General features: G+C 44.2%; 1 protein-coding gene across 1 annotated transcript in view; it reads right to left on the bottom strand.

Annotated features, from left to right (window-relative positions):
• Nucleotides 1–139: 139 nt before the first annotated feature.
• LOC122787847 (calcium homeostasis endoplasmic reticulum protein-like) overlaps nt 140–27,433 on the bottom strand; it is a 177,385-nt gene continuing 150,091 nt past the window's right edge. The window contains exon 4 of the mRNA XM_044054763.1: nt 140–418. Within this exon, the coding sequence (XP_043910698.1) occupies nt 140–418 (279 nt within the window). The remainder of the gene's footprint in view (nt 419–27,433) is intronic.

Consider the following 27,433-nt stretch of genomic DNA (forward strand, 5'->3'; position numbering starts at 1 on the left):
AGTTTTCAATAATCCATAGACCACTACTGCAGTGAACAGCTGCAATCTACTTGTCATAGAAGATCCACTAAAAATATTATGTGATTACTTTAAATTTTTTTTAACAAAATGTGACAATACCAAAAATAAACAAATAAACCTAAACATGTCTCAACTGTGGAAAAACAAAAATAAATGCACTTATTTTAAGAGTGCAGCAAGACAATGTAAAGACAGAGGATTGGTAGTTCATCTCAGTAAGAAAGAAAAAAGGAGTAAGCAATTTCACTTGTACACTTACTGATATAGCATCTTTTGTACAAGTGTCAATAATGGGCTGCAGGAGGTTGTCAAACTCTGTCACGTCCAGCTGCGTTTCTGTCAGCAGGTTCTGTAACTGCTGCTCTATTGCATTCGATATGGCTGCTGCGATCTGCTCCTATGGAGAAATACAAATGAAATAAAGGTTATAAAAGAAAAAAAAGCAAAATTTATATAACCAATGCCATGCACTGTAAACACCAACTCCAGATGCAGTGTTTGCAAGTAAAAAAAAAATATCAGAAAACACCACCACCACAATGATTGTGTAACCGCAAAAGATTTTACTTACCCAGATTTATGAAGGGAAGAAAGCCATTTCACTGCCTTGTACACTAAACTGAGGCAAATATTTCAGGGCTCTAAACTCCTTGAAAATCCCCGGACTTCAGGTTTTGCACTCCTCATCTGGGAGTAAACAGGCAACATGCTGCGTTCTCAAGTCTTGTGCTAGATGAAGAACATCAAGTAAGACTCATCCATAAAATGCTCGTCAGTATCCCATTTCATTCAGCCAGAGGCTTAAAAGTGCACACACCTTCAAGCTGTCACCAGGCTGCGCACACAACATTCTTAATGAATGGCTCTGTAAGTAGGAAGAGTTGAGGCTTATCCTCCAAATACCAAGATGCTTCTTTAATGAGAAACAAAGGGAGCCCACAGGCCAAAACCCATGGAGTTCTTCATGGACCTCAAATCTTCTCTGAAGGAGGGGTAAAATCATGAGCTACAAAAGCTTCTCTAAAGGAGGACTAATTCCAGATGTCAAGAACTCTCTCTCCCTACATCCATCCATAACCCCATTTTTACATATGGGGTCAGGGTGTCGCCAACAGTGACAATTATCTACAGCCAATGTTCACACTGCCTGGTGGCAAACCTTGCCTTGGTTGTTCTTCCACACCATACACGCATGCAAGCAAACTCACACCTACGGCCAGTTTAATGTGTCCACTTCAACTACTGCACGTCTTTGGAATATGGGGGGAAGCCAGAGCAACCAAAGAAAACGCACAGAAACACAAGGAGGACATGCAGACTATGTAAATAAGGGACACTGGCTAAGAACTGAACCAGAAAAACCTCTTGCTGTGATGCGACAATGCTAACATCTGTGCCACTGAGTGCCTCCACATCTCAGACTAATGGCCTCAGGGTCCTTACTCTTCCTACAGTAAGGTGGGAGAGAGAGAAGTCCCACTAACATAGAAAGTACAGTTGTGTACACTTACCATAAATGTAGATGTTAGAGTGTATTCACTGTTGCAGTCATTACATTTGGGTTATCTGCTTGCAGTAGCCCTCAATCGGCCTGATTAACAAAGTCTTGGGTCCTGCGTTGATTGCGGTCTCTTCTTCCGTGACGTCAGGTCATCAGGGGTATAAAACATGCAGCTGACGCCATTACATCAGCTTTTCTTGCCCCAGATATCAGGTGTCCCCCCTAATGGGAGGCAAATATATAAAAAAATACAAGGTTATACCTCCAACAAAAAAGCAAATACACCAAAAAGCTTTTAAGCATAGTAAAGGAAAGTAGAGGTAAAGCCAAAAGAAGTCAGGGGACTGGAGGGAGGGTAACCAGGACTGCAACAGTGAATACACTCGAACATCTACATTTATGGTAAGTGCACACAACTGTACTATGTTCTTCGTTTTTCACTGTTGCAGTCATTACATTTGGGTAGATTCCCATAGCTAAGGTTGGGAGGAGGAATTTAAGTAGCATTAGGACCAGCTATAAGGCCCTGCAAGACTGCAGTGGCAAAGCCAGCTCTGGAGTTAGAGAAAATTGGTAAATGATAATGCTTGGTGAAAGTAAGTACATAACTCCAGGTAGCAGCTTCTAGAATGCCCCTGGTAGGGACGCCTCTGAGAAAGGCTGTAGAGGTAGCTGCAGCCCTGGTAGAGTGGGGTCTGATGCCCTGTGGGATAGGTTTTCCATGATGCTTATAGCAGAAATGAATGCAATGGCCTATCCATTTAGAAATGGTTTGCTTTGAAATAGCCTTCCCCTCTGTCCCTGCAGCAAATGCCACCAGCAGTTGTTCAGAATTCCTTTGACGTTTAGCCCTGTCCAAGCAGAATCCAAGTTGTTTGTGCACATCTAAGGAGTGCAGTATCCATTCCGCTTTGTTCTGTGGATTAGGAAAAAAAGTTGGCAAATGAATCGACTGATTAAGAGCCACACTGGATACCACCTTGGGCATAAAGGAGGGATTGGTTCTGAGGGACACCCTTTCCGCATGAAAGATGAAGAAAGGCTCCAATGACATAAGGGCCTGTAACTCAGACACCCTTCTTGCTGAAGTGATTGCTAAATGCAATGCTGTTTTCCAAGAAAGACATTTTAAATCTGCAGTAGCAGCTGGCTCGAAAGCAGGAAGAGTGAGTTTATCCAAGACAAAGTTAGGGTCCCAGGCTGGAGTTGGAGCTTTCCTCAGTGGCCTTACATTTTCGGCCCCTCGGAGGAACTGCTTGAACAGTGGGTGAGAGAAGAGGGGAGGTTCTGTGTTATAATGAGCTGAAATGGCTGAGGTGTGAATTTTGATGGATGAAAAGGACAAGCCCTTGTGAATCATCTCAGTTAAGTACTGTAAAATCTGAGGTAAATTGGGCACTGCTGTGCTCATCCCTTGAGATTGGTTCCAGGAACAGAATCTTTTCCATTTCGCAGCATAGAATTTTCTAGTACTAGGTCTCCATGCCTCTAAAATGATATCCATCACTGGTTTACTGAGGGATGGAAAAGGAGAGACTAGGTAATTAGCCAGGCTGCTAGGTTCAGTGTTTGAAGCTGAGTGAGCAGAATCTGGTTCTCCTGCTGAGACAACAGGGAAGGTGTCTAAGGCAGGTGCCATGGGGCCAACCGTGACACTGTGCAAGAGGGGGTACTAGTGTTGGCGTGGCCACTCTGGTGCAATCAAAATCATCCTTGGCTTGTCCTGTTTGATCTTTAGTAGTACTTTGGAGAGCAAAGGAGAAAAGGCATAAACGGAAAGGTTTTTCCATCTGAAGGACAGAGCAACCACTTTCCAAGCTTGTTTGTGGGGAATCCTTGTGCAAAATTTGCCCAATTGATAGTTCTGGAGGGAGGCAAACAGGTCCATATCTGGGCTCCCCCATTTGCTTGTCAACTTGTTGAAAATCCCTGTTTCCAGTTTCCACTCGTGTGGGACCATGAGGTTTCTGCTTAGTCCGTCTGCCAGTGTATTTTGTTTTCCTGGCTGGAATTGAGCTTGTAGATTCACTTGGTAGCTCAAGGCTGTGTTCCACAATACCATGGCTTGTCTGCAGAGGGGGTAAGAATGTGTACCCCCCTGCATACGTACCACATAACCGTGGTGTTGTCGGTCCTTACCATTAGTTGTCCTGGAAGAATGTGATCCTTGAAGGCCGTCTGAGCATTCTGAAAAGCTAACATTTCTTTTTGATTGATATGCAAAGTCCCATTTGCTTTGAATGCACTTCCCTGCCAGGTGAGTCCCCCATGCATAGTCTGATGAGTCTGTTAGGGTTTGGACGGCAGGGGGTAGTGTGAATGGTAGTCCCTTATTTTGGTGGCAGGCCTCTACTCACCAAAGGAACTCTAGGCGTAAACAAGGTATGATAGGAATCATAGCTTCTAGATCCAGAGAATGTTGACACCACAGGCTTTTTAGATACCACTGTAGTTTCCTCATATGCAGTCTTGCATATGGAATTAGAAGAATGCAGGATGCCATGAACCCCAAGGCTTGCAGTATTTGCCTTGCAGACAGCAGGGTTTTTGTGGCCACTTGTTTGAAGTAGGTTGTCAATTGAAACAGTTTCTCTGGCGTGAGAAAAGCCATCTGGGCAGTTGTTTTCAAGCTTGCTCCCAGGAATAGAATTTGTTGACAGGGTACCAGGTGTGATTTCTTTTCATTTATAGTGTACCCCAGACAAGTCAGCACCCTTTGTACAAAGGCCAGATGATTCAAAAGTAAGCCCTGACTTTCTGCCTGAATTAGACAATCGTCCAGGTATGGGTATATTTGAATATTTCTTTGCCTACAAAATGCAATGACTGGAGCTAGGCACTTTGTGAATACCCTGGGCGCAGTAAATAAGCCAAAGGGCAGTGCAGAGAACTGATAATGTGTGTAGCCTGCTTTAAAGCATAGGTATCTTCTGCAAGAATCCCTGATAGGCATGTGCAGGTATACTTCTTTTAAATCTAATGTTGCCAACCAAGCATCCTTGCCTAGCATAGGAAGCAACTGGTGAAGAGTCAGCATCTTGAATTTTGGAATCAGCAAAAAGGTGTTTAGAGAAGAAAGGTCCAGGATAGGACGCCATGAATGGTCTTTTCTGGGTACCAGGAAAAGTCTTTAATAGAAACCTTGTCCCTTTTCCTCTTCTGGTACCAACTGAATAGCCCCCATGTTTGAGAGAGAAAGCACTTGCTTTTGGGCCTCTGCCCACCAATTTGGGGGTAGATCTGGCCACCCGCTTGGTGTTGGTAAAGTACAGTTGTGTACACTTACCATAAATGTAGATGTTAGAGTGTATTCACTGTTGCAGTCATTACATTTGGGTAATCTGCTGGCAGGTTTCCCTCAGTCGGCCTGAATATCAAAGTCTTGGGTCCTGCGTCAGTTGCCATCTCCTCTTCCATGACGTCAGGTCGTCAGGGGTATAAAACATGCAGCAGATGCCATTTTCTTCAGTTTTTCTTGCCCCAGATGTCAGGTGTCCCCTAAATAGGGAGCAAAAAAAAAAAAAAAATATATATATATATATATATATATATATATATATATATATATATATATGTATAAATAAATGCAATTGTACCAACATAAACTTTACCTTCATCTAAAAGCAAATACACCACAAAGGCTGTAGAATATAGTGAAGGAAAGAGAAGCTCTAGAAAAAAGGGGGATGGCTGGTGGGTAACTCGGACTGCAACAGTGAATACACTCGAACATCTACATTTATGGTAAGTGTACACAACTGTACTATGTTCTTAGTGTTTCACTGTTGGTCATTACATTTGGGTAGAATCCCAAAGCTATGGATGGGAGGATGGAGCTAAACAGCATTAGGAGTGGCTATAAAGCCTTGCAGAACTGCAGTGGCAAAGCCTGCCCTGGACTTAGAAGAGAGACAAATGATAATGCTTTGTAAAAGTATGAACAGAGCTCCAAGTAGCAGCTTCTAGAATTTCTTTGGTTGGAACTCCTCAGAGAAAAGCTGCTGAGGTAGATGCAGCCCTGGTGGAATGTGCCGTGATTTCCTTGGCCACCGGTTTACCTTGATGCAAGTAGCAGAAATGAATGCAGTGGCTTATCCACTTTGAGATAGTCTGCTTTGAAATAGCCTTCCCCTCTGATCCTGCAGCAAATTCCACCAGTAGTTGCTCAGAATTTCTTAGAGATTTGGTCCTGTTTAAGTAGAGTCTTAGTTGTCTGTGTACGTTCAGGGAATGCAGAATCCGCTCCCCTTTGTTTTGCGGATTTGGGTAAAACATTGGCAGGTTAATAGTTTGGTTTAGAGCCACACTGGATACCACCACCTTAGGCATAAAGGAAGGATTGGTCCTGAGGGACACCTTGTCCGGATGAAATGTAATAAAAGACTCCACAGCCATGAAGGCCTGTAGTTCTGAAACCCTTCTTGTTGAAGTGATTGCCAGAAGGAAAGCTGTTTTCCAAGATAAAAACTTTATATCCACAGTAGCTGCTGGTTCAAAAAGAGGCAGGGTAAGCATTTCCTGCACAAAATACAGGAGTTTGTGATCTTCTGGGAGGCCTTACATTTTTGGCCCCCTCTAAGATACTGTATTAGCAGAGGATGAGAAAAGATGGGAGGCTCTGTGTTGTAATGAGCCGAGATGGCAGAGGCATGGATTTTTACTGATGAAAACGATAGGCCCTTGTCAAGCATCTCAGTCATATTGTAAAATCTGAGGAATATTTGGCTTTACTGTGTCCGTTCCTTGTGCTTGGTTCCAAGCACAGAATCTCTTCCGTTTATCAGCATAAGATTTTCTAGTACTAGGCCTTCTGGCTTCCAAAATGACATCCATCACAGGTTTACTTAAAGGTGTTGTTTGAATAATTACATAAGACACGCTGCCAGGTTCAGAGAGTTTGGAGCCGATTGTGCAGAATTTGATTGCTCTGCTGAGACGGTAGATGAGGTAATTGAGGGAAGTACCATGGAGGGAGTTGGGATACATTCCTTAGAATTGGGTACCAGTGCTGGTGAGGCCAGTCCGAAGCAATTAGGATCATTTTTGTTTTTTCCTGACTGATCTTTAGTAAGACCTTGGGGAGAAGAGGCAGAGGAGGAAAGGCGTAGACCGATAGGTTTTTCTAACTGAAGGATAGGGCATCTACTTTCCATGCTTGTCTGTGAAAAGTCCTTGTGCAGAATTTGTCCAGTTGATAATGCTGGGGAGAGGCAAATAGATCTATGTCTGGACTCCCCATTTCTCTTATCATGCTGAAGACTCGTGGGTCCAGTTTCCACTCGTGAGGGTCTAGAAGATTTCTGCTTAGATAGTCTACCAGAGTATTTTGTTTTCCTGGCAGGAATTGAGCTTGAAGATGTACTTGGTAAGTCAGGGCTGTGTCCCACAATGCCATGGCTGGTCTGCAAAGGGGGTAGGAGTGTGTACCCCCCCTGCTTGTTTATGTACCACATAACCATGGTGTAGTCTGTCTTTATCAATAGTTGTCCTGGATGAAGTAAATCCTTGAAAGCTGTCAGGGCATTCTGAACAGCTAACATCTCCTTCTGGTTGATATGCAGATGCATTTGATTTGGGCTCCATATTCCCTGAATGCATCTCCCCGCCAGGTGGGCTCCCCAAGCATAGTCTGATGCGTCTGTAGTTAGGGTTTGGGTGGCAGGGGGTACAGTGAATGACCGTCCCATGTTCTGGTGACATGTCTTTGCCCACCAGAGAAACTCCTGTTGTAGGCAGGGAATGAAAGGGATCCTGGTTTCCAGACTGACAATGTTGACTCCACAAACTTTTTAGATACCACTGTAGTTTCCTCATATGTAGTCTTGCGTATGGAATTAGTAGAATGCAGGATGCCATGAACCCCAAAGCCTGCAGAATTTGTCTTGCAGATAACTGGGTTTTTGTTGCCACCTCTTTGAAGTAAATAGTCAGTTGCCTTTGTTTGTCTGGCGTAAGGTAAGCCATCTGGGCAGTTGTATTCAAGCTTGCACACAGGAATGTAATTTTTTGAGAGGGTACCAGTTGTGATTTCTTTTCATTTATTGTGTACCATAGGCATGTTAGAAGCCTTTTTACAAACGCCAGATGTTGTAGAAGAATGTCCTTGTTTTCTGCTTGAATGAGACAGTCGTCCAAGTAAGGACAGATTTGTATGCTTCTTTGTCCGCAAAATGCAATTACTGGTGCCAGGCACTTTGTAAAGACCCTGGGCGCAGTAGATGAGCCAAAGGGCAGTGCAGAGAATTGGTAATGCATGAAACCAGCCTTGAAACGGAGGTATCTTCGGCACAATTCCCTTATTGGGATATGCAGATATGCCTCTTTTAAAGTCTAGAGTCACTAACCAAGCGTTCTTGCGCAGCATGGCCAGAAGCTGTTGTAAAGTCAGCATTTTGAATTTTGGGATATCCAAGAATGTGTTCAAAATTGATAAATCCAGTATTGGAAGCCAGACATGGTCTTTTCTGGGTACCAGGAACAGTCTTGAATAAAACCCTTGCCCTTTTTCCTGTTCTGGTACTGGCTGAATAGCCCCCATATCCATGAGGGACACAACTTGTTTCTGTGCCTCTGCCCATTAATTCTGTGGCAGATCTGGCCAACCGTTTGGAACTGGCAAGGTATGGAAAGGAAATCTGTACCCCTGGGATACTATGTTTAATTCCCACTTGTCCTGGGTTATTAACTGCCAATTTTGAGCATGAAGTGCTAATTTTCCCCCCAAGGGGGTTGCCAAAAGATAAGTGCTTGGTGATGGCAGAGGGAAGTCACTGAGACTGCTTACTGTAGGATTGTGCTTTGTTTCCTCAAGATTTGGAGGTAGAGGCACCCCATTGCTTTGACCTGCAAGAACCCTGTGATTGGTATCTAGAGCCTTTTGAGCCCCTGGATTTGCCTTGTGAGGCTCTGTTGAACACAGGAAAGGACCAGTTTTTGTAGGCCAGTGTCTACTGAATCTGGGTGGCTGCACTTGTAAGAAATCTTTTACAGTTTGCATAGATTTAGCTTCGTCTTCCATTTTCTTTAAAACCTCTTCTGCCTTATTACCAAACAGAGCATCATGCTGTAAAGGTGTATCCAACAATTTAGCTTTAACATGATCAGGCAGATTTTGCTCCTTGAGCCAGGCATGCCTTCTAATCACAGATCCAGTAACTGCGGCCCTGCAAGAGGCCTCCAAGGAATCAAAACCACATTGCAAAGTATGCTTTCCAACCTGTTCTGCTGCATGCAATAATTCCTGTAATTCTTCATTTTCCACACATTCAGAAATCAACATTCTCTGTTTCAATAATCCCATAACATGCTGTTGATATTTAAGCATACGAAACTGGCAGTTTACGGCCTTAATTGCCAAGGTTGCAGACGTATAAACCTTCTTTCCCCATCTATCTGGCACCCTGGAATCTGTATCAGAGGGGGTAGGATTTTTGGCTGAAGAGGCCTTTACACCTTTGGGACCCTGTGAAACAGATTCACGGTCAGCAGCAGGTTTTTTGAATAAAAATTTGTGGGAGTCAGGAACCCTGTAATATCTGTCTGGCTTACTAGGAGCCGGATGCAGGGAATCGGGAGCTATGCTTGATTCTGAAAACACATCTACAATGTCTAATACTGGAGGGTACAACCAAAGGCCTATGCTGAGGAAGAAGGAAATCCCTAACCCTCTTTTTTGATTCCAAGAAATCCTGACTTTCCAAATGAAAATGTTCCCTTAAAGTATGCAAGGTTTGTCCAAAGGAATAATCTTCAGGAGGAGATGCAGATGGGATGGATTCTTCTGCATCTGAATCCTCATAGGATGGTATAGGAAATTCCTGATCAGAAGAGGAATCAGAAGAAATAGAAACCTGATCTGAAGATTCATAATTAGTGTCTTGCCTAGGTCTCTTATCAGGAGGGGGTTGGGAACCCCTGATCAAGGTAAGTCCTCAGCTATTTTGATAATCTGTTTTCTAGGCATAGGGGCCTGAGCACATGGCTCATGCGTCAGTTTTTCAGCCTTAGTTGTTGTTTTTGAAGCCGGCGTCTGTTTTATGTAGACATATTGAGGCCTGAAAACACCCTCAGAAGCCAGTGCCTGCTCAGCGGCTCCAGACCCATCCGAGGGAGAAATCCACGGGTACAATACTCTGAGAATATTGCGGCATACCGGACTCCGCATGGGTCTCAGTAGAGGCCTGCGACTCAAAAGCAGTGGGTATCAGGGTCTGCAAAAGCGCCTCACTGCGTACCAAAGAACAGACGACTGGCTTAGAAGCTTCGTCATCGGTTTTGGACATCGACTGTCTGTCTCTGTCCTTTTCTTTGTGTTTTTTGTGACCTCCGGTAGTCGGATTGCTATCAGACAACATTTCAGGATAATTAAATCTGTTTCCAAAATATTTTGAAGCAAATACATACCGACGCTTAATAGTGCATTGGTTAAATCTAGCACAAAACTGACAGCAAGGCATGTTATGATCTGGGCCTAGGCAAGGAATATAGTACAAATGTAAATCCTTATGAGGTATCCGCTTCCCACAAGTAATACAATTATTAACTTTTATTGACATCGGTAAGGAGCAAGAAAAAAGTTTCCCCAACAGAGTACTTAGCTTTAATTGAAGACTTCGGTTCTGAAACTCTAATGCGAAAATTTCAGGAGTCGGCTAACCAGCACTTGCGAACTGCTTCTGCTTCCGTCACAGGGCGGCAAAAAAGACTGAAAAAATGGCGTCGGCTGCATGTTTTACACCCCTGACGACCTGACGTCATGGAAGAGGAGACAGCAACCGACGCAGGACCCAAGACTTTGATATTCACGCTGACTGAGGGCAACCTGCCAGCAGATTATCCAAATGTAATGACTGCAACAGTGAAACACGAAGAACATTGTGTGGAAGTGAAATCTGTATCCTTGAGATACTATATTTAAGACCCATTTGTCCCGGGTTATGAGATTCCAGTTTTTGGCCTGCAGACCAATCTTTCCACCTAAAGAAGCATTCAGTTGAGAAGTGCTTGGAAGTTTTAAAAGCAAGTCATTGAGACAGTTTTCCATAGGGGGGAGTCTTACTACTTCCAGATTTGGATGTGGAAGCCCCCCCCACTGCTTAGTCTTGTGCGTACACTGTGACTGAAACCTGGGGTTTCTGCTGTGTCTGGGTTTGGATTGAAAAGACCTGGAAGGGGTCGGAAAAAACCAATTTTTAGAGGGTCAATGCCCACTAAATCTTGGAGGCTTAACTTGTAAAAAATATTTCACAGTTTGCATAGATTTAGCTTTATCTTCCATCTTTTTAAGAACTTTCTCGGCTTTGTTGCCAAACAGGCGGTCCTGATTTAAGGGAGCATCTAACAGTTTAGCTTTAACATGATCAGGCAAAGACTGCTCCCTTAAGCAAAGCATGCCTTCTGAGTACTGACCCAGTGACAGCAGCCCTGCAAAAGGCTTCATAAGAATCAAATCCCCATTGCAAAGTATGTTTTCCAACCTGTTCAGCAGAATGCATTAAATCCTGTAATTATTTTCAGCACAGTCAGGAATCAACATAATTTTCTGTTTCAGCAATCCAGTAACATGTTAAACTGACAGTTTAAGGCCCTAATGGCCAAGGTTGCAGAAGTGTAAATCTTCTTACCCCCATCTATTTAGCACCCTGGAGTCTATCAAAAAGGGTAGGATTTTTAGCACTAGAAGCCTTAATGCCCTTAGGTCCCTGTGAAATAGTCTCTGGATCCGCAATAGGTTTTAAAAAGGAACTTGCGAGAATCAGGGACCCTGTAATATCTATCAGGTTTTCTGGGAGCAGGAGGCAAAGAATCGGGGGCCAAACAAGATTCCGAAAAGGCTTCATCAACAATGTCTAGTACAGGGGGTATACGCTAAAGGAATATGCTGAGGTAGGAATAAGAAATCCCTAAGCCTCTTTTTTGAATCAGAAAAATCCTGGTTTTCCCAGTGAAAGTGCTCCCTTAAAGTGTGCAAGGTTTCACCAAAAGAAAAATCCTCTGGAGGGGGAAACAGAGGGAATAGAGTCCTCTGCATAAGAATCCTCATAAGTAGATATGGGTAAATCCAGAATATCAGAAGAATCAGAATAATCAGAATCCTGGTCAGAGGATTCAAATAAATTCAGTCCTAGGTCTCTTGGGGGGGGGGGGGGTGGCTTCTTCGGATTAGAGTTGTAAGATCTTCAGCCATTCTTACTTGTTTTTTAGGCATAGAGGCCTGTGCATGAGGCCTGGGCGTCAGTTTCTTAGGCATGGTTCAAGGTTTAGGCCTTAAAGGAGGAGGCATCGGTTTAATATGAAAGTCCGTAGGCCTGAATACATCCTAAGAAGCTGATGCCTGCACAGCGGCTCCGAACCCATCCAAAGTAGAGACATCTGCAGGTTCCACAGCTAAAGCATCTCGCGGCATTACGGACTCCAAATAGGTCTCAGTAGAGGCCTGCGAATCAGAAATAGCAGGTATCCGGGGCTGCAAAAGCACCTGAGTACCAGTGAATTGTCAACTGGCTTAGGAGAAGTGTCGTTGGCAGCTTTGGACCTAGGTGGCCTGTCTCTGTCTTTCTTTGCGTTTTTCCGGAATACCGGTAGTCGGATGGCTCACAGACGACATTTCAGGATAATTGAACAGAGAACCAAAATATTGAGGCAAAAATATACTGACGACTGATAGTGCGTTGATTAAATAAGGCACAAAACCGACAGCAAGGTACATCGTGGTCAGGGCCTAGGCAAAGAATACAGTACGAATCAAAATCTTTGTGAGGTATTTGCTTTCCACAAGAAATACAATTATTAACTTTTACTGACATCGGTAAGGAGCAAGAATAAGTTTCCCCAATGGGGTACTTAGCTTTAGTTGAAGACTTTGGTTCTGAAACTCGAAAACGAAAATTTAAGGAGTCTGCAGACCAGCCCTTGCGATCTGCTTCTGCTTTGGGTACCGCATGGCAAGAAAGACTGATGTAATGGCATCGGCTGCATGTTTTATACCCCTGACTACCAGACGTCAAGGAAGAAGGGACAGCAACCGACGCAGGACCCAAGACTTTGTTACTCAGGCCGACTGAGGGCAACCTGTAAGCAGATAACCCAAATGTAATGACTGCAACAGAGACACACGAAGAACATCTGTAATATGTTCTTCGTGTTTCACTGTTGCTGTCATTACATTTGGGTCGATTCCCAAAGCTAAGGAAGGGAGGAGGAAGTTAGAGAGCATTAGGCCCAGCTATTAAGCCCTGCAAAACTGCAGTGGCAAAACCAGCTCTGGATTTAGAAAAAAATAGGCATGTGGTAATGCTTGGTGAAGGTATGTACAGAGCTCCAGATAGCAGCTTCTAAGATGTCCCTGGTAGGGACACCTCTGAGAAAGGTTGTAGAAGTAGATGCAGCCCAGGTGGAATGTGATCTTATCCCCTGTGGGGTAGACTTTCCATGGTGCTTATAGCAGAAATGAATGCAATGGGCTATCCACTTAGAAATGGTTTGCTTTGAAATAGCCTTTCCCTCTGCCCCTGCAGCAAAGCCAACTAGCAGCTGTTCAGAATTTCTAAGAGGCTTAGTCCTGTCCAAATAAAACCTAAGTTGCCTGTGCACATCCAAAGAGTGCAGTATTCGTTCTCCTTTCTTTTGTGGATTTGAGAAAAAAGTAGGCAAATGAATGGACTGATCAAGAGCCACACTAAACCACCTTGGGCATAAAGGAAGGATTGGTCCTGAGGGACTCCCTGTCTGAATGGAAGATGCTGAATGGCTCATTCCACTGCCATGAGGGCCTGTAATTCAGATGCTCTTCTTGCTGAAGTGATGGCTAGAAGGAAGGCGGTCTTCCAAGAAAGGAATTTCAACTCTGCAGTTGCAGCTGGCTCAAAAGGAGGTAGAGTGAGCCTTTCCAATACGAAGTTAAGGTCCCAGGCTGGAGTAGGGGCTCTCCTGGGTGGTCTTAAATTTTTGGCCCTTCTGAGGAATTGCTTTAGCAGGGGTTGAGAGAAGAGGGGAGGTTCAGTATTATAATCAGCTGAAATGGCAGAGGCATGAATTTTAATTGACGAGAAGGAAAGGTCCCTGTGGAACATCTCTGTTAAGTACTGAAGAATATACGATAAGCTGGGCACCATTGTGCCCATCCTCAGTCTGGCTTCAGGAACAGTATCTTTTCCACTTTTCAGCATAGGATTTTCTAGTACTAGGCCTCCTTGCTTCCAGAATGACATCTAGCACCTGCTTACTGAGGGATGTTATTGGCGAGCTCAAGGAATTAGCCAGGCTGCAAGGTTCAGGGTTTGAAGTTGAGGGTGCAGGATCTGGCCCTCCTGCTGGGACAGCAGGGAAGGGGTCTGAGGCAGGTGCCATGGTTCCAGTAGTGACATACTGTGCAAGAGGGGGTACCAGTGTTGGCATGGCCAGTCTGGTGTAATCAGTGTTGTCCTTGGTTTGTCCTGTTTAATCTTTAGCAGAACTTTCGAGAGGAGAGGCAGAGGGGTAAAGGCATAAACGGAGAGGCTGTCCCAGGTGAAGGACAGGGCATCCACTTTCCAAGCTTGACTGTGGGAAGTCCTTGTGCAGAATTTGTCCAATTGGTAGTTCTGAGGGGAGGCAAACAGTTCCATCTCTAGATTCCCCCATTTGTTTCTCAAAAGGCTGAATATCTTTGGTTGCAGTTTCCACTCATGTGGGTTCATTAGATTTCTGCTTAGGTCTGCCAGTGAATTTAGCTTGCCTGGCAGGAATTGAGCTTGTAGATGCACTTGGTAGCTCAAGGCTGTGTTCCACAGAGCCATGGCTAGTCTGCAGAGAGGGTAGGAGTGGGTTTTCCCCATGCTTGTTTATGTACCACATAACAGTGGTGTTGTCTGTCTATCAGTAATTGTCCTGGGAGAATGTGGTCCTTGAAAGCTGTTAGGGAATTCTTTACAGAAAACAAGTAATCTCCATGGTATCCCCGAAGTCTCAAAACAACCCACTAAAGTGTAGTGGGTCCAAAAACAAGACAGTGTAAGAAACTTCTCTGTGTGTAAGATTTTCAGTCCATATATTTCTAGTTAATCAGTGTATATTTATCAGATCAGACAATAGTAGTAGAAGTAGCGAACTTAAACTCGTCTTAAGTCAAAACAAAACAAAAAATAATAGAAAATATATAACTGTAAAGCATTTCCAAGTAGTAATCCAAGCAAGGCAGGCAGTCTGTTTCCAGTCGAAAATCCATTATTAAGTATTCTGCACAGCTAACATTTTTTTGATGGATATGCAGGTGCATCTGACTCTGGTTCCATTTGCCCTGAATGCACTGCCCTGCCAAGCGAGCCCCCCACGCATAGTCTGATGCATCTGTTAGGGTTTCGGCGGCAGGGGTAGAGTGAATAGGAGCCCCTTGTTGAGGTAGTAGGTCTCTGCCCACCAAAGGAACTCCTGTCTTTATGCAAGGAATGACGGGAATTATTGATTCCAGGTCTTGAGAATGTTGACACCATAGACTTTTTAGATATCATTGTAGTTTCCTCATATGCAGTCCTGAATATGGAATTAGTAGAATGCAAGAGGCCATGAACTCAGGGCTTGCAGGATTTTCCTTGCAGATAGCTGGGTCTTTGTGGCCAGTAGTTTGAAGTAAGCTATCATATAAACTTGTTTCTCTGGTGTGAGGTAAGCCATCTGGGAAGTTGTGTTCAAGCTTGCTCCCAGGAATACAATTTGTTGGCAAGGTACTAGATGAGATTTCTTTTCGTTTATGGTGTACCCCCAAGTGAGGTTAGAAGTTTCTTTACAAACACCACATGTTTTAGCAGCATGTCCTGGCTTTCTGCCTGAATTAAACAATTGTCCAGGTATGGGTATATTTGAATATTTCTTTGCCTGCAAAATGCAATGACTGGAGCTACATGCTTTGTGATTACCCTGGGCGCAGTAGATAAGCCAAAGGGAAGTACAGAGAAAGTACAGTTGTGTACACTTACCATAAATGAAGATGTTAGAGTGTCTTCACTGTTGCAGTCATCACTGTAGGGTTCTTCCTGCTGGCAGGCAGCCCCAGTCGGCCAGAAACCCAAAGTCTGGGTCCGGCGTCGGCTGTGTACTCACCCTCCCTGACGTCAGAGCGCCAGGGGTACAAAGCTCCCAGCCGACACCATGTTCTCCAGTTTTTCTTGCCCCAGATGTCAGGTGCCCAAAAATGAAGGCTAAAAGTAAAACAAAAATGTAACATACAACAAACTCCATACCCTGCAGCAAATACACCTCAGAAGAAGGGTGAAGTAGGGAATCACACCAATAAAAGTATAAGAGGGGACAGGAGGGTGGGTAACCCAGACTGCAACAGTGAAGACACTCAAACATCTACATTTATGGTAAGTGTACACAACTGTACTATGTTCATTGTGTTTCACTGTTGCAGTCATCACTGTAGGGTAGAATCCTAAAGCTGAGATAAAGGGTGGTGGTTATTGAGTAGAAGGGGCAGCTAGAAGGCCTTGCAAGACTGCAGAAGCAAAGCCTGCCCTAGACTTAGAATAAAAAGGGAGATTATAGTGCTTAGAGAAAGTATGCACTGAACTCCCAAGTTGCAGCTTCCAAAATATATTTGGTAGGTACTCCCCTGAGAAAGGCAGCTGAAGTAGCAGCAGCTCTGGTAGAGTGACTCCAATTTTTTCCTGGGATTAGCTTTCCATGATGAGAATAACAAAATCTGATTCCAAGAGCAATCCATTTAGAAATGGTCTATTTTGAAACAGCTTTGCCTTGGGAATTTGCTGCATAAGAAACAAACAGTTCTGTTTTCCTGATATCCTTGGTTCTGTCTAGGTAAAAGCGAAGCTGCCTGTGAACGTCCAAAGAATGCAAGATCCTCTCCCCCTTATTTTGTGGATTAGGGAAAAAAGTTGGCAGGTGGATAGTTTGGTTTAAAGCCACTTTAGAACCACTTTAGGCATGAAAGTAGGGTTAGTCCTCAAAGAAACCCTGTCTTGATGAAAAATAATGTAAGGTTCCACAGCCATGAGCGCTTGTAACTCCGAGACTCTCCTGGCTAAAGTTAAAGCCAGTAGGATAACAGTCTTCCATGATAAATACTTTATATCAGATGTGGCAGCAGGCTCAAAAGGAGGCAGAGTACGTTTTTCCAGGACATAATTGAGGTCCCAGGCAGGAATGGGTGGTGTCCTGGGGGGGCCTTAAATTCTTTGCTCCTCTGAAATATTGTTTCAGAAGTGGATGTGAAAAAATTGGAGGATCTGTATTATAATGTGCAGAGATAGCGGAGGCATGTATTTTTATGGACGCAAAAGATAAACCCTTATGCAACATATCTGTAAGGTAATGTAGAATCAATGGAATATTTGGAATGTGAGGATCTGATTCCTGAGCATGCATCCAGGTGCAAAATCTTTTCCATTTACCTTCATAAGATTTCCTAGTGCTAGGCCGTCTAGCTTCTAAGATAACATCCATGACCTGTTTGGAAAGGGTAGGATTAATCATAGGCCCTGAATACGTCAGGCTGCGAGTTTTGATATGCGAGTGCAGGACCTGGCCCTGATGTTGAGACAAAAGATTTGGAATCTGAGGTAGAATCCAAGGAGGTTCCTGGGATAGATTTATCAGTGTTGAGTACCAAAATTGTTGAGGCCAATTCGAGGTTAGTAAGATCAGCTTGGGTTTGTCCCATTTTATTTTTAATAACACCCTTGGTAGAAAAGGTAGTGGTGGAAAGGCATACCCAGAGAGGTTCCTTCAACTGAATGAGAGAGCATCCACTTTCCATGCTAGCTTGTGATATGTCCTTTGTGCAAAAAGTCTGTAACTGGTAGTTGTGGGGAGATGCAAATAGATCTATGTCCGGGCAGCCCCAGGCTTCTGTAATCATCTTGAATATTTGGGTGTCCAGCATCCACCCGTGTGGGTCTGACAGGTTCCTGCTCAGGCTGTCTGCCAGAGTGTTTTGTTTCCCTGGCAGGAATTGAGCTTGTAGGGCCACTTTGCAAGCTAGTGCTATGTTCCATTGAGTCATGGCTAGTCTGCAAAGGGGGTAGGAGTGTGAACCCCCTTGCTTGTTTATGTACCACACAACTGTGGTGTTGTCTGTTCGTATCAGTAGCTGCCCTCCCTGAAAGTCAAGAGGGCATTCTGCACAGCTAACATCTCTTTTAAATTGATATGTAGATGCTTCTGATCCTCTGTCCAAAAACCTTGCAGGCCTTCCCCCTGCAAGTGGGCTCCCCGTGCATAATCCAAGGCGTACATGGTTATCACTTGGTAGGCTGGAGGTAAACTGAAGGCTTTCCCTTTGTTTTGAAGACATGCCATGGCCCACCAATGGAATTCCTTTTGCAGGCAAGGCAAGACAGCAATCACTGTTTCCAGACTGACAATGCTGGGACCATACGCTTTTTTGGTACCATTGTATCTTCCTCATATGCAGTCTTGCATATGGTACGAGTAGGATGCAGTAAGCCATGTAACCCAAAGCCTGCAGGAATTTCCTTGCAGTTAGCCGAGACATTAACGTCAGGCTTTTGAAAGTTGAAGCCAGCTGTAGTTGTTTTTCTGATGTCAGGAATGCCGTCTGGGTTGTTGTGTCTAAAAGAGCACCCAGGAAAGTTCTGTTGAGTGGGTGTCAAATTTGACTAAGTTCACAGTGAATCCCAGGTACTTGAGTAGATTCTGAACAAATTCCAGGTGCTGGAGTAAAATGTCCTTGCTGTCTGCTTGAATAAGGCAGTCGTCCAGATAAGGGTAAATTTGAATTCCCTTGAGTCTGCAGTAAGCTACTACTGGTGCCAGGCACTTGGTAAAGACCCTGGGTGCAGTAGACAAGCCAAAGGGCAGCACAGAGAATTGGTAATGTTTTGGGCCTGCCTTGAACCCGAGGTATCTTCTGCACTCTTGTCTGATAGGAATGTGTAGGTAAGCCTCCTTTAAATCCAATGTCACCATCCATGCATTTTTGCTCAACATTGGCAGGGGCTGCTGCAGAGTAAGCATCTTGAACTTTGGTATATCCAGGAAAGTGTTTAAGACTGACAGATCTAGGATGGGTCTCCAAGTATTTTGCTTTCTGGGAACTAGAAAGTCTTGAATAAAAGCCTTGCCCCGTCTCTGAATCTGGAACCAGTTCTATGGCCCTCATAGCCATGAGGGACCTCACCCGTTTTAATGCCTTTGCCCATTGAGGTTTTGGTAGGGCTGGCCATCCGTTTGGTTTTGGTAAGGTGTGAAAGTGGAATTTGTAACCTCTTAAAACTACATCCAGAACCCACTTGTCTTGGGTTATGTTAAGTCCAATTTCAGTGAAAAAGAGAAAGTTTTCCTCCCAGAGGAGCTTCCAGGAGAGAGGTTCCTGGAGCCATGCAGGGGGAGTCATTGAGCCTGTTTCCTGTAAGGTTGAGACCTTTCTTCTCCACCCCTGGGGGTGGAAGCACTCCACTGTCTAGGTCTATAAGAGGTATGTGCTTGGGCCCTCCCTCTGGGGTGCCTATATTTACCCCTCTGAGGCCTGTCCGAGCTGGGAAAGGACCAATTTTTAGCTGGCCAATTTCTGCTAAATCTAGGAGGCTGAACTTGTAAGAAATCCTTAACCGTTTGCATGGACTTTGCCTTATCCTCCATTTTCTTTATAACCTCTTCAGCCTTAGACCCAAACAAAACATTATGTTGAACAGGAGCATCCAGTAACTTTGCTTTCACTTGATCAGGCAAATTTTGTTCCTTTAACCAAGCATGCCTTCTAATGACCGTGCCAGTGGCAGCCGCCCTGCAAGAGGCCTCCAAAGCATCAAAACCACAGTGTAAGGTATGTTTTCCCACCTGTTCAGCGGCATGCATCAAATCATGTAATTCCTTATTGTCTGCACATGCAGAAATGGTACCCAGTTTTTCTTTCATAACAGACAAAAGGTATTGCTGATATTTCAACATATGAAATTGACAATTTAAAGCCCTAATAGATAAAGTAGCAGAAGTGTACACTTTTTTGCCCCATCTCTCCAAAGCTCTAGAATCCTTATCTGACGGAATAGGGTTCTTCACAGTGGTGGCCTTAACACCCTTAGGACCCTGAGAAATGGTTTCTGGATCAGCAGTAGGATTTTTATAAAGAAACTGGTGGGAGTCAAAGACTCTGTAATATCTATCAGGCTTAGCAGGGGCCGGAGGAAAGGAGTCAGGACTTAAATTAGACTCAGAAAAGACATCATCCACAATATCCAAAATAGGAGGAATAGCCAGGGGTCTGTGCTGGGGAAGAAGAAGGAAATCCCCAAGCCTTCTCTTAGATTCTGAGTACTCCTGCCCTTCCCAGTGAAAATGTTCCCTCATGTCATGTAAAGTTTCCCCAAAAGAATAATCCTCAGGAGAAGAAGCTGAAGGAATGGATTCCTCAGTATCAGAATCCTCATAAGGAGGGAAAGTATAATCCTGTTCAGAGGAAGACACTGAAGAGATAGATGCCTGATCAGAGGATTCATAACCCAAATCTTGTCTTGGCCTTTTGTCAGGAGGGGGATGTGAACCCCTAATCATAGTTAGCAAGTCCTCCGCCATTTTAAGCATTTGTTTTTGAGATTTAGGTCCCGGACCAGAGGAGGCCTGGGCTTGAGTCTTTGTTTTAGAAGGAGTCTTTGCCTTTGCCTGAAGCTGCGTAGGCCTGAAAACCCCCTCGGAAGCCAGTACCTGCACAGCGGCTCTGGACCCATCCGAGGGAGCATTATCCGAAGGTCCTGCACCTGGAGTATTTGAAGGCCTAGTTGGCTCCTCGTGAAAGTCCGTTTTCGGCAAGCGGTTCTGTAATGGCAGACAGGGGCTGGGAAAGCACCTCACTGACGACAGCCGAACGAGCAGCTGGCTCTGATTGTAAACTGTCGTCTGATATGGACCTCGGACGCCTATCCTTATCCTTGCGCCTTTTATGAACTCCGGTAGTCGGAAGTGTGTCCGACGACATGTTATAATTAAATCGCCTCCCAAAGTAATGAAAGGCAAAATCGTATCTCCATTTAATAGTACGTTGATTAAATCTAGCACAAAACGACAACTAGCTACGTCGTGGTCAGGGCCTAGACAAGGAATACAGTAAGAGTGAAAATCCTTATGAAGTATTTGCTTCCCACATGAAATACAATTATTAACTTTTTCTGACATCGGTCTGGAGCAAGAAAAAAAAGTTTCCCCAACGGGGTATTTAGCTTTGAAAAGAAGAAGGTCTTCGGTATGAAGCACCAAAAATAACAGGAGTCAGTCGACCGGCACTTGCGAACTGCTTCCACCGTGCGGCAAGAAAAACTGGAGAAAATGGCGTTGGCTGGGAGCTTTGTACCCCTGGCGCTCTGACGTCAGGGAGGGTGAGTACACAGCCGACGCCGGACTCAGATTTTGGGATTCTGGCCGACCGAGGGCTGCCTGCCAGCAGGAAGAACCCTACAGTGATGACTGCAACAGTGAAACACGATGAACATCTGATGCATGGAGCCTGCTCTGAAGCTTAAGTATTTCCTGCAAGATTCCCTTATTGGAATGCGCAGATAAGCTTCCTTTAAGTCTAAGGTTGCCAACCAGGCATCTTTGCCTAGCATAGGAAACAGCTGTTGAAGTGTTAGCATTTTGAATTTTGGGATTACCAAAAAGGTGTTTAGAATAGAGAGGCCCAGGATAGGACGCCAGGAGCTGCCTTTTCTGGGTACCAGGAAAAGTCTTGAGTAAAAACCTTGTCCCCTTTCTTCTGCTGGGACAGGTTGAATAGCCCTGATACGTAGAAGAGAGAGAACCTGCTGTTGAGCCTCTGCCCACTGATTTGGGGGTAGGTCTGGCCAACTGTTTGGGGTTGGTAAGGTGTGGAAGTGGAATCTGTATCCTTGTAAAACTATATTTAACTCATTTGTCCTAGGTAATGAGTTCCCAGTTTTTTGCATGCAGGGCGACCTTTCCCCCTAAGGGAGCAGGGCTTGGAAGGTTTAAGGTTGTCATTGTGACATTTTTCCATACAGGGGTGTCTTACTACTTCCAGCTTTGGAAGTGTGAGCCCCCCCCCCCCACTGCTTAGGCCTGTGGATACCTTGAGACTGTAGCCTAGGTGGTCTACTGTTCCTGGGTTTGGACTGAAAAGGCCTGGAAGAGACAGGAAAGGACCAATTCTTAGAAGGCCAATGCCTGCTAAATCTAGGATGCTGTACTTCCAGGTAAAACTTGGTAACAGTTTGCAAAGATTTAGCTTATTCCTCCATCTTTTTAAGGACTTCTGCTTTGTTGCCAAACAGGCGGTCTTGGTTTAGGGGAGCATCCAGTAATTTAGCTTTAACATGATCTGGCAAATTTTGCTCCTTATGCCAAGCATGCCTTCTAAGTACAGACCCAGTGACAGCCAAAGATGCTTCTAAAGAGTCAAAACCACACTGCAAGGGATGTTTACCAACTTGTTCAGCAGAATGCATTAAATCCTGTAATTCTTTATTTTCAGCGCAGTCAGGAATCAACATAATTTTCTGTTTAAGTAGTCCCATAATATGCTGCTGATACTTTAACATACGGAACTGGCAGTTTAAGGCCCTAATGGCCAAAGTAGCAGAAGTGTATAACTTCTTACCCCATCTGTCCAAGGCCCTGGAATCTATCAGAGGGGGGTAGGGTTTTTGGCCGTAATAGCCTTAATGCATTTAGGTCCTTGGGAAATGGTCTCTGGGTCTGCAGTAGGATTCTTGAAGAGGAACTTGAGAGAGTCAGGTACTTTGCAATACCTGTCAGGCTTCCTGGGAGATGGAGGTAAAGTGTCTGGGGCCAGGCTAGATTCCAAGAAGGCATCATCTACAATGTCCAGGACAGGAGGGATAGCTAAAGGCCTGTGTTGAGGTAGCAGTAAGAATTCCCAAAGCCACTTTTTGCAGTCAGAGTAATCCTGGCTTTCCCAACAGAAATGCTCCCTAAGAGAGTGTGCAAGGTTTCACCAAAAGAAAAATCTTCTGGAGGTGAAGCAGAGGGAATGGAATCCTTTGCATCAGAACCCTCATAGGTAGATAAGGGCAAATATTGGTAATCAGAAGAAACAGAAATTTCATAATCCAAATCAGCAGAATCAGAAGGAAAATAAGTTCTAGGTTTCTTAGAGGGTGAAGGCTGGCTTCCCCTAATTAAAGTAATAAGGTATTCAGCCATTCTTTTCATTTGTTTTTTAGGCATATGGGCCTGACCATGCGGTTTGGACGTCCGTTTTCTAGGCGTGGGTCGAATTTTAGGCCTTGAAGAAGAAGATGGCGTCTGTTTGAAATGCAAGTCAGTAGGCCTGAATACACCCTCAGAAGCCGGTGCATGCACAGCAGCTCCGGACCCATCCAAGGTAGAGACATCTGCAGGTTCCATAGTCAAAGAAGCATCTTGCGGCATACCAGACTTCGAATGGGTTTCAGTAGAGGCCCGCAAATCTGAAGTAGCGGGTATTAGGGGCTGCGAAAGAGCCTCACTGAGTACCGGCGAACTGGCGACTAGCTAAACAGAAGCGTCGTTGGCAGCTTTGGACCTATGTGGTCTGCCTCTGTCCTTACCTTTACGTTTTTTCGGAATGTCGGTAGTCAGATGGCTTACAGAAGCAATTTCTGGATAGTTAAACAGAGTACCAAAATAATTTGCAGCAAAAAGAAACAAGACGACGAATAGTCCTGGGGTTGAATAAGGCACAAAACCGACAGCGAAGGACGTCGTGGTCTGGGCCTAAGCAAGGAATGCAGTACAAATGAAAATCTTTATGCGGTATTTGCTTTCCACAGGCAATACAGTTGTTAACTTTTACTGACATTGGTTAAGAGCAAGAAAAAGGATCCCAGATGGGGTACTTATCTTTTTTTGAAGACTTCGGTTCTGAAACTCGAAAATGAAAATTTCAGGAGTCAGCCGACCAGCACTTGCGAACTGCTTCTGCTTCAGACACTGCGTGGCAAGAAAGACTGATGTAATGGCGTCGGCTACATGTTTTATACCCCCGACGACCTGACGTCATGGAAGAAGAGACAGCATCCGACACAGGAATCCAAGACTTTGATATTCAGGCCAGTTGAGGGCTACCTGCAGGCAGACACCCAAATGCAATGACTGCAACAGTGAAAAACGAAGATCATCAGCCCAAGCTCAAACTTGGTGCATTGGGTCAAGTTGGTGGTGGGTGACAAGGGAGTCAAGTACTAAGAAGAGCGCAGCCAAGTCTGATCACAGACATGGCAGGCTTGTAGCAGGCCTGAGGTTAACATGAAATCATGTAAATTTAGGGTATGATCCTCCACTAAGTACAAAATCCCACTAGATTGCAAACGGAAGTAGAAGACCTGAACTGAAGCCCTAGTGCAAAAAGATCAGGTGGACCCCTTGCTTCCATCCAGGCCACAGAAGCCTACTGAGCTTAGTGGTTAACTATGAGATGGTCCCCTAGCCATGTGTAAAACTACAGATCCACGGCTTGAAGCTGAACTGCCTACAAGATCAGGCTAGTCAAAAGTCACAAGCAGACCCCAGCACATCAACCAGGAGAAGAGATGCATCTATACCAAAAGATGCATCCTCCAAACTGGGAGTTAAGAATGCAGCTTGCCTGGTCACTCATCATCCATCAAAGTGATGCATAAACATTAGCTCAAGTCTTTGACCCTCAAAAATGAGCTTGCAAAAACATGGGAAATAGGAGGCAATTTCAGAAATTAACTTCCCTTCAAGCAGATTTTCACAAACATTTTCTGCCACATGTCTGTGGACCATCGAGCTCAGCCACATTGATCACCTCAGTTAATTCACCATCACTTGGGTGTAATCTAGGTGTGGCACAAATTATGTCCAGGCAACCATTAGGGCTTTTCTGGCCTTAACCTCACCTTGAAGCGACTGATGCATGCCAATGCAAAGTGGATGGCTTGCTTCACCTTCCTCCCATGCTCACTCAAACCTACAATGAACACCATCATAGAAACATGGCTTAGAAGAGCCAAGTGTATGTCCATGGCCCATATTCTGCATGCTGTACACACCCCCCTTTTAGCACTATCGCAGGCTGCACCACCTCCCTCTCTCGGAGATGAATAATCCAGTTTTTAGCTACGCACACCAACCATCCCTTAATGGCTCTTCCAGTACCCCAGTCACCAGTCTGTAACCACCACTCTCCCCAGAATGAATGAACGAGTTTCAGCCATTCACTCCCACCATTCATCAACGATTTTCTACTGCCCAGCTTGCTAGCCAATTCCGGGTCTTTGCCATTTGGGTCTTAAACATGAGAACTTTTTCATAAAACCTTGAGGATAATAATCCAAATTGTGTAAGTGGCAGAAAAGGCGGACTCAGGGCTACCTGCACAATGCTATAGCATCCGTCAGTTTCTTTGGCATGCTGGTGCTCTACAATGGAAGCTTCAAAGCAAGAAAATGCTGACTTGGAAGGAACAGAGCACAAACCCAACTCAAAGACCAAGGAAGGAGGATTTCCGGTGTTGGCTTTTCTTTTCAAGCTTTTGCATTTTTTTCCATACTACTACTATTAGCAATTTTCTGTAATATTTGTGTAGAATTTTGTGTAAGTACCACCTTTTCCTAACCTTTAGCCACTATCAAACCGATATGGTGTCATGGAGTGCAGTCTACCTATAAACGAAGGCTTATAACCTAAATTTACACTGAGCTCAGTGGCATTTTAAAAATACAGCAATCTCGTGCACTTCAACAAAAAGTACATCTGTAATAGCAGTGCAAGCATTACAATGACTAGGACAGGTCTTCCATTAAGTAAGTACAGTTATGTAAGAACTTACCATAACAGTCAATGTCCTACTTGTTAATACTGCAACATTCCTTACAATATGAATATCTCGTCATGGGTAGCCATACATCCGGCCAACATACCAAAGCCTGGGTCCCTTTCCATGTGCTGTATGTCACATGTATGACCCATGTCCAAAGCATGAAGTACATAGATGACATATCAGCACACACTCCAGAACTGAAATGACCAAGAACAGAAGCAGCAAATGAAGAATAAAGTAAAGTATTGAGCACTTATAGCAACAAAAAAGAAAAAGTATTCTCAACAAGAAACCAAAAAGAAAAGGTCATTTAACAATGCAAGACTTTTCTACTAGGTTTTCTTGTCTCCTGCAAAATCAGGCACACATTCACAGAAAAAAGGTGCCTAAAAGGAATCAAAATCCCATCTTCCAAAGTGTTAATTATGGAGTTAGAAGATAATGATGAATTAGAGAGTGCCCTTGATCCCTTGACTTGTGTGAGTAGATACATCCTGTGTAGTAATAAGAAGGGGGAGCCAATGCTGTCTGGACCAAAAGGGAGTCAGCAACAAGATTTTGGGCCTGTCCGATGTGATCTTGTGTAGTACCTTGGCAACAGAGGGAGAGAGGGAAATGCATATAGAAACATCGCTTTCCAACAGAGAGGTACAGTGTCACATTTCCAAGCCAAAGGACTTGCCACTATGGAACAAAATCTGAGAAGCTGCCTGTTCTGAAAGGTGGCAAACAGATCTACCAGAGTATCCCAGTGATGAACAATGCCCCACTAAACCTCTCTAACACCCATTCATGAATATCTGCCCAGGATTTGCTCAGATCTTCTGCCATTACATTGTTTTCAGAACAAATACAGAATACAGACTGCCTAAGAATCAGTGATTATATATGTCAAAGTCTTGCGTTATGAGGGCTACTCTGTACAGGTGATAAGTCAACCTTTGTCCCTCTTGTTTGTTGATGTATCACAACATAACAGGAGTGTTGGAGACCAGAAGTAATGCAGAGCCTGAAGGACCAGGATCAGAGCTTTCTTTTCTTTGACAATGATATTCTCTTCCATCTTCTAAGACCGAACACCCTGAACCCTGATGCAGTTGGAACAAGCCTTCCAGGCTAGGTCTGAAGCATCTGTTAACAGATCCTGAGAGTAGGGAGAAATAAAGTGAAGACTCAGATTTGGAGATATCTGGTTGATCCACCAAAGATCTTCCTTCCTTAGGCAAGGCAACAGAGGAATTCGGAAGGCCAGGGAATGACAATGCTGAAGCCATATTGACTTCAGATACCACAGAAACTTTTTCAGATGGAGTCTGGCAAAGGAAATCATAGGAATCGTGGATGCCATCAACAACAAGACTCTTGGAAACTCTTCTGCAAAGGAAAAGGAGACTGACAGAAAGCTGTCAAACAGAGAACCTTATAAGGAGGAAGAAAAGTCATCAAGATAAGTATTTGAATCCTACAACCTAAGAAAACCTGGTCCTGAGAAGCCAAAAAACTGACTTTTCTATATTTAGAGTGAAGACGACACTGTAAAGTAGAAGCATTGTGAATCCCAAGTCCGGCAGAACAACCTTCTGAGAAGAAGATTGAATGAGACTGTCATCCATGTAAGGAAAAATCTAAACACCATGAAGTCTGCAAAAGGTTATGACAAGGGCGAGATACCTGGTAAATAACCCTAGGGCTGCAGAAAGAACAAACTGAAAAGCAAAGAACTAAAAATATAAGGAAAATACAGCCAACAGTAAAAATATAAAAATTTCCTGGAGAAAGGATGAACAGAAATATGGAGATAGGCATCCTTCAGGTTCAGAAAAAAACAGAAAGGCCCAAGGCATTAGCACTGGAAAGAGACTGAAGAGTCTACATTTTGAAAGAGGAAACTTTCAAGTATTGATAAATGAGAGGTCTCAAATGGGTCACCAAGAACCTTCCTTCTCGCAAACCAAAAAGATCCTGGAAAAGAAACCCTTGCCCCTCTGGCTAGGAGGAACTGGCAGAATAGAGAAGTCTTGAAGCAGAGGGAAAAATGAGGCAAGTGGCAAGGAGGTGGTTGAGGAATGCATGAAAAGGGAGGAAGGGACTTCCACACTATGGTGCAGTCACTTGAATTACAAAATCCATTTGTCTGTTGTCACCTTCTGCCAAAT

Source organism: Protopterus annectens, chromosome 13.part0 (genome assembly GCF_019279795.1).
Source record: "Protopterus annectens isolate FY-2018-M chromosome 13.part0, PAN1.0, whole genome shotgun sequence".
NCBI lineage: Eukaryota > Metazoa > Chordata > Ceratodontiformes > Protopteridae > Protopterus > Protopterus annectens.